The 15,434-nt window shown below is 43.5% G+C and overlaps 1 protein-coding gene across 9 annotated transcripts in view; it reads right to left on the minus strand.

Moving 5' to 3' along the window:
- The window catches only part of si:ch211-26b3.4 (connector enhancer of kinase suppressor of ras 2), a 648,212-nt gene that overhangs the window by 381,120 nt on the left and 251,658 nt on the right, over positions 1-15,434 (minus strand). For all 9 annotated transcript variants that reach the window (XM_067996824.1, XM_067996823.1, XM_067996829.1 and 6 more), the window contains one exon: positions 13,082-13,141. In XM_067996824.1, coding sequence (XP_067852925.1) covers positions 13,082-13,141 — 60 coding nt within the window. The remainder of the gene's footprint in view (positions 1-13,081; positions 13,142-15,434) is intronic.

A 15,434-nucleotide genomic window follows, 5' to 3' on the forward strand; every position in this document is an offset into this window, starting at 1 on the left:
ATTCAACGGCATTACCATCGCCGAATCCCCCACCATCAACATTCTGGGGGTCACCATTGACCAGAAACTTAACTGGACCAGCCATATAAATACTGTGGCTACGAGAGCAGGTCAGAGGCTGGGTATTCTGCGGCGAGTGACTCACCTCCTGACTCCCCAAAGCCTTTCCACCATCTACAAGGCACAAGTCAGGAGTGCTATGGAATACTCTCCACTTGCCTGGATGAGTGCAGCTCCAACAACACTCAAGAAGCTTGACACCATCCAGGACAAAGCAGCTCACTTGATTGGCACCCCATCCACCACCCTAAACATTCACTACCTTCACCACCGGCGCACAGTGGCTGTAGTGTGTACCATCCACAGGGTGCACTGCATCAACTCGCCAAGGCTTCTTCGACAGCACCTCCCAAACCTGCGACCTCTACCAACTAGAAGGACAAGGGCAGTGGGCACATGGGAACAACACCACCTGCACATTCCCCTCCAAGTCACACACCATCCCGACTTGGAAATATATCGCCGTTACTTCATCGTCGCTGGGTCAAAATCCTCGAACTCCCTTCCTAACAGCACTGTGGGAGAATCTTCACCACATGGACTGTAATGGTTCAAAAACGCGGCTCACCACCACCTTCTCAAGGGCAAATAGGCATGGGCAATAAATGCTGGCCTTGCCAGTGATGCCCACATCTCATGAACGAATAATATAAAAAAAATTGTTTGTATCTTTCTTAAAATATTTCTTTTTCAAAATTTTACTAAATATAATTAATCCTCTGATATTTGTCAGGAAAATTTATGGCTTAAGGGATCAAGAGGGAACCTTTCTATGATCCAGTCGTTAGTGGCATCTGTTGCAAAATTTTATTTTTAATGATTCTGTCAATTTCCGTCACAATGAAATTATTGCCTACTTCAAGAGGCACAAATGATGGGGAAGCTTTCAGTGGGTTTTGCACATTTATATTTCAACCAAAACAACAACTATAGCAACATTACCAAAAAACTCCCTGCACATTCTAGTTATTAAGTGGATCAGCAGAGACACCAAGTGGGATTCAGGACAGACACCAGGTGGGATTCAGGACAGACACCAGGTGGGATTCAGGACAAACACCAGGTGGGATTCAGGACAAACACCAGGTGGGATTCAGGACAAACACTAAGTGGGATTCAGGACAAACACCAAGTGGGATTCAGGACAAACACCAGGTGGGATTCAGGACAAACACCAGGTGGGATTCAGGACAAACACCAAGTGGGATTCAGGACAAACACCAAGTGGGATTCAGGACAAACACCAGGTGGGATTCAGGACAAACACCAGGTGGGATTCAGGACAGACACCAAGTGGGATTCAGGACAGACACCAGGTGGGATTCAGGACAGACACCAAGTGGGATTCAGGACAAACACCAAGTGGGATTCAGGACAAACACCAAGTGGGATTCAGGACAAACACCAGGTGGGATTCAGGACAAACACCAAGTGGGATTCAGGACAGACACCAAGTGGGATTCAGGACAAACACCAAGTGGGATTCAGGACAAACACCAAGTGGGATTCAGGACAGACACCAGGTGGGATTCAGGACAGACACCAAGTGGGATTCAGGACAAACACCAAGTGGGATTCAGGACAAACACCAAGTGGGATTCAGGACAAACACCAGGTGGGATTCAGGACAAACACCAAGTGGGATTCAGGACAGACACCAAGTGGGATTCAGGACAAACACCAAGTGGGATTCAGGACAAACACCAAGTGGGATTCAGGACAAACACCAGGTGGGATTCAGGACAAACACCAAGGGCATGATTTTTATTTGGAGCCGGGAACAGGGGTGTGCGGCGGAGGGAGGGGTAGATTTTCGCGTGGGAAACCCGGAAGTGAAGTGAGCGCGTTGGAATCTGTGATTGCAACTTAATTGAAGGCAATTATTTTTGCTTCCAGGTTTCGTGTCTCCAAGCTGCGCAACGGACGTACTGCGCACTCACATGACGTGATCTGAAGTCCACTATTTAAAGGGCCGATGCAAAAATGGATTTTTGGAGGAGAAAGGAGGAAATAAATCTATGGATTCAAAGAGAGCAAAGATAGCACCCAGGTTCACGGATGCTTCACTTGGAGTACTGCTGGGTGCAGTGAGAATGAGGAGAGAGATAATTTACCCAAGTGATGGGAGGAAGAAACCTGGTTCTGCCACCAAGAAGGCATGACTGGAAGTGGCTGAAGAGATGAGCAGCAGGAACACGGTGCCTAGGTCTGGACTGCAGTGCAGGAAACGGTTTAATGACCTAACCAGGTCAAGAAAAGTGAGTACATTTTCTGATTTACCACATCCTGTGGTGTACATTACCCCACCTTTCACTCTGTCTTGCCAAGCCGACTCCACCACATCAGTCCTCACACCCACTTAAGTTTCAGCGGTAACCATCCATTTTCTATGTACTTCCTCACCTCCCATTTATCCATCCACCACTGCCACTCACCCCAATCCTTATATAATGTGATTTATATGTCTCATAGTCACCCTCACCCAATGCACTGCATCCATCGGATCAATATGTGACCTTCAGACATTCACAGGTCTGTTCTTTCACCCATTGTAAAAGAGAGCCCAAAACACTTTAGTGGTGACCCACTAAAATTGCCAGCTGACTGATGCAGAGGAGGAGGCCATGTAGATAAGTGGGACATCTGCATCCCTCTCCGTGGTGGAGAGACTGGGAATCCGCTTATGCCTGGTGACAGAACATAAACATCTTTCACACATGTGATGATGTTATTTCATCAATGACTGAACTATGAGATACCCAAGTGTGGTGACCGGTAAGATTGTTACCTTGCCATGACTAATTCATATCGCTTTCTGTTGTCTTCCAGGGCCTTCATGCATAGAAGAAGAATGTGTGGAGATGGATGACATCAATTCCTCAGAGCATCTCATTCCTTCTGAGGGTACACCGTCACATGACATACAGCCATGCACCAGCACAGATACTGGCACTTTGGTGGGTCTTGTTAGATAGATAGTTGGGTGCTTCACAACTCACAAGTGTGCATGAGCAGACACTGGTGGCAGGGGCAGCTTTAGAGAGTCCGCGCCAGAGGGCGCACTCCTTTCCAAGCCCTGCTCAGCTGGACACAGATGCTGAACCCCGGGGGTCATTGTTGAGAAAGAGAATGATAGAGGTACAGTTGCACCTTTGTGAGGTAATTGAAAATGTGCCACACACACTCTCCACAATAGCGGAGAGGATGGAGGAGTCCAACACCAACGTCAGCGGATTGATTTTGCAAGTAATTGTGAGAGCGTCTGCCGTGGAGAGAGTGGCTGCCTCCATGGAGCTTCAAACACGACTCTCAAATGAGTCGATGCAGGCCACGGCCACACGTACTTTGGAAGCCAGCATGTTTGCGACCTTAAACAGGATGACAGATACCTTATCTGTGGTCTTACAATGTGTCACAGATTTGCAATAAGCTGCTCTCCAGCAGGGTAGTAAGAGTGATGTTGAGCTGGCCCAGGAGAGGGATGATGGCGAAAGGGAACATGGAAGTGGGAACGCCACTCAGAGCACTCCCACATCTCACCCATTGCCCCCTCCCCCCCCCCCACCAGTACCCAACATGCTGCCTCCTCTCCCGATGGCCGAGTGTGCCCCTGCACAGGTGCAGGTGGAGCAGTCTTTGGTGAGGCCCCCAAGGGTTCCAAAACCCAGAGATTGTAGGCTGAGAGCATCTCAGCTGTCAGGGTAGAGATCTGAGCAGCCTGTCTCTACCTCTACTGAAGCCACAGGGGATGCACCGTGTAGAAGTGGTAGGAAGCGCAGGTTCAAGCAATTGTAGTTCACCAAGGGTATGCACACGGGTGTTTGAAGAAATGTTATGTTGTCAACTTTCTTTTTTTTAGATTGGCATGTTAAAAGAGTAGTAAGCCTGAGGATTGGGAGGGTTTTAGAAATCCACAAAGGATGACCAAGAAATTGATAAAGAGGGAGAAAATAGAATATGAGAGTAATATAAAAACAGATTATAAGAACTTCTATAATTGTGTAAAAAGGTTGAGATTAGCAAAAGTAAACATGGCTCCCTTAGAGGCAGAGACAGGAGAAATTATAATGGGGAATAAGGAAATGGCAGAGACGTTAAACAAATATTTTGCATCTGTCTTCACAGTAGAAGGCACAAAAAACATACCAGAAATAGTGGAGAGTCAAGGGTCTAATGAGAGTGAGAAACTTAAAGTAATTAAGATTAGTAAAGAAAAGGTTCTGGAGAAATAATGGGACTAAAAGCCGACAAATCCCCTGGACCTGATGGCCTACATCCTCGGGTTCTAAATGAGGTGGCTGCAGAGATAGTGGATGCATTGGTTTTGATCTACCAGAATTCCCTAGATTCTAGAACGGTCCCCATGGATTGGAAGGCAAATGTAACCCCACTATTCAAGAAAGGCGGGAGAGAGAAAACAGGGAACTACAGGCCAGTTAGACTGACATCAGTAGTAAGGAAAATGCTAGAATCTATTATTAAGGACATAGCAACAGGGCACTTAGAAAATCATAATATGATAAGGCAGAATCAACATTGTTTTATGAAAGGAAAATCTATTAGAGTTTTTTGAGGGTAGAGAAGGGGGAACCAGTGGATGTAGCATACTTGGATTTTCAAAAGGCATTCGATAAGGTGGCACACAAGAGGTTGTTACACAAGATTAGGGCTCATGAGATTGGGGGTAATATATTAGCATGGATTGAGGATTGGTTAACGGGCAGAAAACAGAGAGTATGAATGAACGGGTCATTTTTAGGTTGGCAGGCTGTAACTAGTGGATTGCCGCAAAGATCAGTGCTTGGGCCTCAGCTGTTTACAATATATATCAATGATTTAGATGAGGGGACCGAGTGTAATGTATCCAAGTTTGCTGACTGTACAAAGCTAGTTGGGAAAGTAAGCCGCGAGGAGGATGCAAAGAGGCTGCAAAGGGATATAGACAGGTTAATTGAGTGGGCGAGAAGGTGGCAGATGGAGTATAATGTGGGGAAATGTGAAGTTATTCACTTTGGTAGGAAGAATAGAAAACAGAATATTTTTTAAAGGGTGAGAGACTAAGAAATGTTGGTATTCAGAGGGATTTGGGTGTCCTTGTACACGAATCACAGAAAGTTAACATGCAGGTACAGCAAGCAATTAAGAAGGCAAATGATATGTTAGCCTTTATTGCAAGGGGGTTGGAGTATAAGAGTAAGGAGACCTTGCTGCAATTACATAGGGCTCTGGTGAGACCATACCTGGAGTACTGTGTACAGTTTTGGTCTCCTTACCTAAGGAAAGATATACTTGCCTTAGAGGCGGTGCAACGGAGGTTCACGAGATTGATTCCTGGGATGAGAGGGTTGTTCTATGACGAGATTGATTAGAATGGGCCTACATTCTCTGGAGTTTAGAAGAATGAGAGGTGATCTTATTGAAACATATGAAATTCTTAGAGGGCTTGACAAGGTAGATGCTGAGAGGTTGTTTCCCCTGGATGGAGAGTCTAGGACTATGGGTCAAAGTCTCAAGATAAAGGGTTGGCCATTTAGGACTGAGATGAGGGGAAATTTCTTCACTCAGAGGGTTGTGAATCTTTGGAATTCTCTGTGAATGCTTAGTCATTGAGTATATTCATAGAATGGTAACAACACAGAAGGAGACCATTAGGCCCATCGAGCCTGTGATAGGGCCGTAAAGTGGAACTGAGGTAGAAGATCAACCATAATCTGATTGAATGGCGGACCAGGCTCAAGGGGCCATATGGCCTGCTTCTGCTCCTATTTCTTATGTTTTTATTAACACCGCTTCCACGTCATGGCCATTATTGCATCCTGAATGTTAAGTTGCCTTTTCATTTGCTTCATAATGAATGCCAATACATGATAGTGCCAATTGGGCGGATGTGCAGTGGGTCTATGCATGGTTGAAGGACTGTTTTGTGCAAAGATTGGCGGGGGTGGGGGGATTGGGGGTGGTAGGAGCCAGCCTGAGTATCTCAATGTCTCTCTTTTGCCACTGTTATTAAGAGAACCTGAGAGGTGAGGGCATCGCTGGCATCTTGGGCAGCAATGTGCGTGACTGGTCTGGCAATGGGTGCCACATCTTAATATTCCTCCTTGTCCTCCTCATCCTCTTCTTCAATGTTGTCCCTATCAGAGGATGGTTGATGAGCGCCAACATCCTCCTCCACCTCCAAATCTCTGTTGCGTTATGTTGTGCAGGGCGCACACACCATGATTATTCTGGAGAATCTCACTGGCGAGTACTTAAGGGCATCTCCAGACCTAGCGAGGCACCTGATGCGCATCTTCAACATTCCTGTGGCTTGTTCAATGACACACCTGGTGGTCATGTGGCTCTGGTTGTAACGCTCTTGTGCCTTGTTGGTGGTGTTCCTCACAAGTGTCATGAGCCAAGTTTGCAGGGGGTATCCCTTGCCTCCAACGAACCAGCCCTTAAGTCTGCCTTCATTTGGAAGAGGTCTGGAATGTTGGACTGATACAGTATGAACGCATCATGGTAGCATAATGGTTATGTTACTGGACGAGTAGTCCTAAAGGCCTAAACTACTAATCCGGAGTCATGAGTTCAAATCCCACCATGGCAGCTGGGGAATTTAAATTCAATTAATTAAATAAAATCTGGGGAAAAAAAAACTAGTATCAGTAATGGTGGCCATGAAACTACAAGATTGTCGTAAAAACTCATCTGGTTCACTAATGCACTTTAGGGATGGAAACCTGCTGTCCTATATGGGACAGTCTGGCCTATATGGGACTCCAGACCCACAGCAATGTGGTTGATTCTTAATCATGGACTGCAGCGATTCAAGAAGGCGGCTCACCACCACCTTCTCAAGGGCAATTAGGGATGGGCAACAAATGCTGACCTTGCCAACAACACCCACGTCCCATGAACAAATTTTAAAAAAAGCTGCCAGGGAATCTGGCACACATCTGTATAAATCACTTCTTGTGGTTGCACACCAGCTCTGCATTCACCTCCCCCATGTTCTTGGGGGTTAAAATTCCCCCCAAGTGAGATTCAGGGCAGAAAATGTAAACCTTAAACACAAATCAGCAGTCAAGAGAGAGGAAAGGAAGCAATGAGTAACAGCAGGGGTTAGACTGAGCAGAAAAGTGCCTTACCAATGCCTGAAGTGGTCAGAGGCAATGAGCTGCTGGCCTTAATCTAAATAAAATTATTGACTAGTTATTTCAAACTGATGAAAAAAGAATGAAATAACTTTCTAACATTTACAGATTTGAACGTAAATCCTGTAAAGGATAATTCATGGAGGGGCATAACTTAAGGATTTATTTTCAGTCAATGCAAAAAAAAAATTAAAAGTAATTCTTATAATTGAGATGTGAGGGCGCGAGAGGCCTTTGAGCAGCAGAGGGTGTGTGAATGCTACTGAATCACTGTGCGGACAGAGTTTTTTTTTAAGTGGAGAAGCTGAGTATTGAAGGAGACACTGCAGAAAGAGATGACAAGGCAATGGAAGAGTCATCCAATCAAAGCTAAACTTGAGAAGAGAACAGGGTAGCAGGGAATGTCATTAAATTCAGAATTAGAAGCAATACACGAAAAGGGGGGAAAATGTCATTTGTTGTTTTTATTCAAATGTTCCAGGAGATAAATGGCCTGTGAAAATAAGGGAGCATTATGCAGGTATTAATTTTTCATGTTCAATCATTACTGGCAGGTCTGCTGACCATATTGATTCACGAAGTGAAATCACAAGAGGCTCGCTGTGCCTTATGGGAGTGTATTTTCTAACCATCATTGTTCTGATAAGAACTTATGGCAATCTTACTAAATTCCCCTGTATATTATTTTAAAATCACAGACCTTAGCCCATTCAAAGTAAATAGTTTAATGTCTGCACTTAGAAAAAAGGGTGCACAATATCTACATTTGTTTTGAGGTGTCCATTAACCTCATAGATCAAAAAATTACCAACCGTCGTAGCTCATGTCATATCCAGGGAAGGTCTGATTTTTTATTTCCACTGGTATTCCTATATAACTTAAGAAAGAAAGAACTTGCATTTATATCGCACCTTTCATGGTCTCAGGATGTCCCAAAGCACTTTACAGCCAATGAAGTACTTTTGAAATGTAGTCACTGTTGTAATGTCGGAAACACGGCAGCCAATTTGTGCACAGCAAGGTCCCACCAACAGCAATGTGATAATGACCAGATAATCTGTTTTTGGTGGTTGAGGGATAAATATTAGCCAGGACATCGGGAAGAACTCCCTTGCTCTTCTTCGAAATAGTACCATGGAACATTTTACATCCACCTGAGAAGGCAGACAGGGCCTCGGTTTAATGTCTCATCCAAAAGATAGCAATATCAGCCTGAATTATGTGCTCAAATCTCTGGAATTGGACTTGAACCCACAACCTTCTGATTCAGAGGTGAGAGTGCTACCAATGAGCCATGGCTGACACTTGTAATAAAATGGACTGGGAATCCCTGTTGATGGTATTAATGGAATGATACTTAGCATGCTCACATAACATTTCTCTGTTCACTATTTTATCACAGGGGTTAACTTATTTTAAGTGGAGCAGCAGCAAAGGGAATGTCACACAAATGTGTTAAACGCATGTCCACTAATTTCTAGGCATATATAACTATTTTATTAAAAATGTTACATCTGCGCACACTTCCTGTGTCAACTTTTTCCATTATATATTTCTGTGCCCACATTTATAATGGAGACAGCCGGTGTAAACTTGTCACGCTGTAATTACACTCTCCTGCCGATGGTGGCACTGGAGCACCTCAGTTTTGTGTCTCCCAGCTCCCCAGCTTGTGCTATAGAGGAACTCCTATGCTCCAATCAATGCAACTTCTCTGCTTCCCAAATTCACCTAAGTTTTGCTATTTAACTATAAATAATATAAAATCACAGCATTACACAAAATAAAGGCAGAATGTATACTTTTAAAATGGGGATTAAATTAGGTCTGCACACCCTGGTCCAATTATCCCCTTCCCTTTAACCTCATTTCACCTGAAGACTACACTTGCTGTTGACTTCTCACGTGCAATATCAGATTAATATTTATTTATATGCATACACTGCAATTGTTTGTTATCTAGCAACAGACTATCCATTCCTTCTGCTTCAATAAGCTTTTTACAAATGCACATTTTGCATAATTAAAAAAAAGATTCTATCTGTGTTTTGGTAACCCACTTCATTCTGAACATGAACCCTTATTAACCAATGTACAGTTCCACTAGTAGTGTCTGCTTTTGTTTTGATCCTGTCTTGCAGTTGATGCAGGATAATTGCTTGTGAACAAGAACACTGTCTCTTTTTATTTATTGTTTCAGATGCATCAAGGTAACAATTTGGTAGCATTAAAGGAACATGAACCTCAGCTATATTTAATTTTTTTGACATGCTCTCCCATCCCAAGATAGATACGCGGATGCCAACCAGATGAAATAGATTAGACTGTAACAGTGAACAGTTAACAATCGATACATTAATAGGTTTCTCAGCAATGTTGCCGTTATATGATACAATATTTCAAAGTTGTGTTACTGAAGTAATAATGGGCAGGTGACAACACATCGGGTTATAATTGCAGGTCTCATCCTTCAATTCACCAACCTTTCTTCAGTTGCAACCTACCATATGATTCTGTGTTCACTGTTTCAAATCATCAGTCTCACCTTTTAAACATTCAGTTTGTTTTGAGAAGAAAAGTTACCAAATATTGTGCTGTTGATGCAGTATCACCTTCCATTGCTCCCATTGTGGTATTACAATATCACTTTGGGGGGCTGGATGGTTGAGTGGGTCAGCACTCTGTCCTTTTACTTCTAGGACTTCCAGCTCAACCTGATGGGATTAAAGCCTCCTCTCTTGGCTGGCTCTAACAATCTTATCAGAAGCAAGTTTGGACTGTCTCAACCTAGTTGTTGGTGGCATGAGTCCAGCACACACAATTGGCACTAATTCGTAATCTAATTCATAAAAGGGGAAGTAGAAAAAAATTACACTGGAGCAATGGAGAGTGTCCAATGAGGTGGGGATTAAGGCACCTTATTGGGTTATAGCCTACTGTAGAAGAAGCTTTAACCTGCATCTTGCATACCTGCCTGGGGATGCTCAGTTTGACACTGGATGGCAAAAGTGAAGTGACATTCCATTCCTCAGCCTTAATGTGCATTAAAGTTTAGAAAGATATAAACATGCAATCAAAATCTGAGCATTGTCAGATCACTCAGTGTCTTCAATTACCCTCAACTGCTCTTCAATCAAAAGTGATGGGTCTTGAGCACCTATTCAGATTTCAGTATTCTGTATTTCATTATAGGGTGAGATGAAGTAAGGTGGGAGGAGGCTCGGCATAGACCTGTTGGGCTGAAAGGCCTGTTTCTGTGATGTAAATACTATGTAATTCTATGTATTTAAGTGAGATGGAACTTAATTGTATATAGAAGCTGATATCAACGTGAAACTAATGAATGTTTTCATCAGTCTTCAGTTCAGCTTAAGATAGACTCATGGGGAAAGGTTTTCTAGATTAGAAAGTGCATAACTTCACATAATGGGATTGTATAGCAGGAAGTCATGCACAGAGGTCAGCAGGCCATGCACGAATCACTAATCATTCTACCCAAATTCCTGAAGCTCTATGCAGGCAGTGCTAACTCAAAGTCTCTCCCCGTGGTAACTGGAGGGAGCACACAGTATTTATTATACTGCAGCAGTGCACACTTCAAGTTCTCTGGGCAAGATTTGGCTTCAAATGGGACAAGTTATTTTTCCATGTCTGTTTCCACATATGACAATATGGCTGACTAGCCCCTCGACTTTTCTATCCCCATTCCCAGTTGTTGCTGGGCGAGATGGGAAATGTGAACTTCCCCTATTCCTCAGCTACTGTGATGTGCTTTGCATTCCAATAGCAGATTTCAATCAAGATTGCTGCAGCTCTTGAAACAGCCGTGCCCATGTTTGTGTCCCCTGACTGGCTCTTTTGCTGCTTTATAAATGGATATTAAAGGAGGGCAGAAGATGCACAGCTGATGAGAGTTTTACAGACTGCATGACAATCATAAAATTAAGGCAGCCTCTTCTAACAAACTGCCGATTCATTTAGTCCGGGCTCTCACTTATCACCTCATCTTAGGGTTGCCAACTCTGGTGGGACATATTTCAAGGGAGGTTTCATCGCCTGGTGCAATGGCTTCAATGACTGAGCTACATGAAACTCATTTACTCGCAGCACCAGTATACCAATAAGATGGTTGAGAGAGCGCTAGTGCGTGTTGCCTTGCCACTTCAAAACCAGCTGAACTATACAGTCTCCAGGTTTGCATGAAACTAATGAGAAGCGCAAGACAAGGTAAATCTGACGCACCATTCAATGTTCATTTTTATTAATTTCCTGGGTTGCTCACAGCAAAGTCCAGGAGGTTAACCTTGAATTCCTGGAAACTCCTGGGCAACCCTATCCTCGTCTTCAAGAGGGAAAAGTGATCTGACTGGAGATTCTGCAAAACGGGACGATTTATTTGATGTTTCACGTCAGGAAATTAATGTTTATTCACACCAAACAAAGCAAAAGATGGCACTAAAGTGGCCCTTGACAAATCCGCAGTGCTAGTACGAACCCTCGCCCACCGGCCGCCCAGATTGGAAACCCGGGTGTGCACTGACCAGCAATTTCCTCAACCTAAAACTTGTAAGTCAGCGCACGGTTGAATTTCTGACAGGTGCTGCTGGTGGGCGGAGCTCCTCGGCAGCACCTCACCCTTACACAATGACCACTTACATTTGTGAAACGGGGATTATGGTTCATTTACAGGATCGCAATATGAAGATGAGGAAGGCTATTAGGCCCAACTCACCTCTCACAATCCAAAAACACCAACATTCCCCACATCACCATGGCATCTAATTCAGTGAATCTAAGTTTCTTGTCTCCACTACCTGCCCAGAAGTCTGTTCCAAATGTTGATGGCTCGTTGTGTGAAGAAGCTCTTCCTGCCATCTCTGTTAAATTGTCCCTCCACCAGTTTTAACACATGTCCCATGTTCAAGAGTCTTGGCTTACCTTGATGCAGTGTTCTAGGTTTACTTTATCTAGTGTGCTTAATATCTCCTTCAAGCTTAATGAGCCCTAGTCGTTCTTCATAACTGATTCCTTTGATGCCAGAGATCAGCCTCACAGCTACAGTCTGCACCACCTCCATGGCTTCTATGTTTCCCCTTGGTCTTATACTGGTGATAAGATGACATCTTTGCACTTTGCTCTACAGTGTCCAATATAAATATAGTGTTGCAAATGCTAACTATGCAATTGTTTTCCTTTTTTTGCACCATTTTTCCAAAGAATTTGGTTTCATTTTGATATTTCAACCTTCTGAGGACAAGAGTATTGAAATATAAGATGGCATCATTTCATTCGGTGAGCAATGGGAATTAGAAATGGTTTGTGGTTGCCTCCATTTGACTAATTATATTTTCCAACGTTTGGCACTGGATATTTACAGTAAATCTTTATTGCAAGGGTTGAGAATAAGCACATATTCCGAAAGCTGGGGGGGATGAAATAAAAAGTGCTCAGCACTCAAGTCAGTTCATTTTGTTGTGATTCTGCATTCAGAACTGGGCCACAGAATGAAACGTTTGGGAGGAAAAAACAGGACTGTTAAAATGAAGAAGACAGCATTGGAATAGCTAACAAGTCATTTGAAAATAAATCAGCTGTTGTGTAAATGGAGCAGAGAGGACCTGACAGTGCCCTAACGAGAGATTTACTGGCACCTGCTGCAAGAGCCAGGCGCAGATAGGTTGGAGCAGCAACTGCAGAATGATTTACAAATTGCTCAAAGGTTTTAAGTAAGAATCGTTGCAAAATGAACAGATATCACCGTCCCAGAAATCAAAATGGACTCCTCTTTGGGACACGCTTTCCTTAAATTACTGTTCAATAAAATTAAAACAATCAAATGATGGGTTTCCTTTAGTATTTGAGAAGGTAAGGTTAAAGCTTACATTTTCTGTCGTTCCAGTAATGACATGGAGGCCGTCGTAGGTTGACTTGATGTACATACCCTACAAGAAGACCAGACAGAAGATGAATGAAACATTTTGCCATGGCAGACTATCCCCCCAACCCCTTCTCCATAAGCATCAGGCATAACTGCTGCTGCAGCAGGTGCAGGTACTTTCAGAACACATGCACCCATCAGCTGACAATTGGTTCTGAGGCGATGTATTGTATCGCACCTCCCGATCACTTCACTAGTGAGAGAGAGAAAAAAAAGTCTTCGGCATCCCCTCAATGAATAAAAGCCAGGAATACAAAGTGCATGTTTCGTTCAAATCAATAATCTTGGTTTGCCGGAAATTAAATTGCAATGTGAGAATTATGGTACACATTGAACAACGTGCTTCATTCACAGTGTGAACTTATACAAAAAAGACTATTTATTTTCCCTCATGGAAAGAGGTTGACAGCATGAGTAATTTAAAGTTCTTCAGAATAGCCTCAAGGCCTGTGGCCTTTTCTAACGTTTTCTTTTGTAATCTTGGCATTCTGCAGTCAAGGTAGTTATGGCAGAGCACTGATTAAATGCAACACTCCAGTGCGCCACAGTCCTCATGCTGTAACTGTCTGCATTTATTTTCAGCATACAGAGTAATTCATAATTTGTGTCAGAATAAAAACGAACACAAACCAGCTACCATAAAAGGATGAGTAGCAGCGTGGGTCAGAATTCTACTAAACGCAAAAATAATGCCAATTTGTAAATAGGCCAGTGGCTCTTTCTCTCCCCCAAAGATTTCCAACAAGCTGGCAAATTTAATGATCAACAAGCACAACCCCTACGCAGAAATTCCATTTAACCAATCAGTAAATATGGTGTGCATCAGGCAGCTGCATTTTAAATTCTTTCCATTTGAAATTGAAAACCTAACACACTTCAGAGGAAAATCATGCCCACGGACTCTGAATTTTTCACAAAGGTGACGCAGCGCGAGAGGCAGTCAGAATTCTCAATCTGCTTCTATTCTATTATTAATAATATTACCATATCTATCAGCACCGCTGGCTGCTCGCACTTAAGTTGCTAACGAGCTTAGTTACGTCTCTTCTCAATTTTAATAGTGAGTCGCGTCGCCCTAGAAACCAGTGCCTGTGGCGAAATAGGACACACCTGGTCTGAGGAGCATTCAATGACTGAAAAGGTGACCGTTCTTTCCCAATCAGACAGGAAACCACCCATTAAATTTCCATCAACAGGAAATCTGAATAACAGTCTCAACCCCAGGAAGCTGTGGAAGCTACATCATTAGATAAATTTAAAACAGAAATAGACAGTTTCCTAGAAGTAAAGGGAATTAGGGGTTATGGGGAGCAGGCAGGAAATTGGACATGAAGCTGAGTTCGGATCGGTCAATGCCCTGTGGGTGGCGGAGAGGGCCCAGGGGCTATGTGGCCGGGTCCTGCTCCGACTTCTTGTGTTCTTTAGATTTGTGGTTGGGATCAGATCAGCCATGATCTTATTGAATGGCGGAGCAGGCTCGAGGGGCCGATTGGCCTACTCCTGCTCCAATTTCTTATGTTCTTATTAACCTCATCCATCGATGTCATGATCCATCTTTACACCGCAGCTTGCCAAATTAATTTTCACAAATTTCCAGAGTTATAATGGGGGTCATTTTAACCTAACTCCTGGGATGAGGGGGCTATCTTATGAGGAAAGGTTGGACAAGTTGGGCCTGTATACACTGAAGTTTAGAAGAATGACAGGTGATCTTATTGAAACATATAAGATCCTGAGGGGACTAGAAGGGGTAAATGCTGAGAGGATGTTTCCCCTTGTGGGAGAGACTAGAACTAGAGGCCACAGTTTAAAAATAAGGGGTCTCCCATTTAAGATGGAGATGAGGAGAAATTTTTTCTCTCACAGGGTCGTGAGTCTGTGGAACTCCCTTTCCCAGATAGCAGTGGAGGCAGCGTCATTGAATATTTTTAAGGCTGAGTTGGATAGATTCCTGAATAACAAGGGAGTCAAAGGTTATAGTAGGTAGACAGGAAAGTAGGGTTGAGGTCACAATCAGATCAGCCATGAATATATCAAATGGTAGAGCAGGCTCGAGGGGCCGCATGGCCTATTCCTGCTCTTAATTTGTATGTTCATATAACTCGCCAGGCGGGAAACCCACAGGATCGGTTGGAACATTGATTTTACACCCTGTCCAATATTACTCTCCTTTGACTTCAATGGAGAGTAAAATCGGGCGGAGTGTAAAACCAGCGTTGCACCCCATCCAGTCAGTTTCCCAACAGGTGGGTTAGGTTAAAATTATCATTTCTGTAGGGAATTGAGGGGGAAAAAGG

The sequence above is a fragment of the Heptranchias perlo genome, chromosome 15 (genome assembly GCF_035084215.1).
Source record: "Heptranchias perlo isolate sHepPer1 chromosome 15, sHepPer1.hap1, whole genome shotgun sequence".
NCBI lineage: Eukaryota > Metazoa > Chordata > Chondrichthyes > Hexanchiformes > Hexanchidae > Heptranchias > Heptranchias perlo.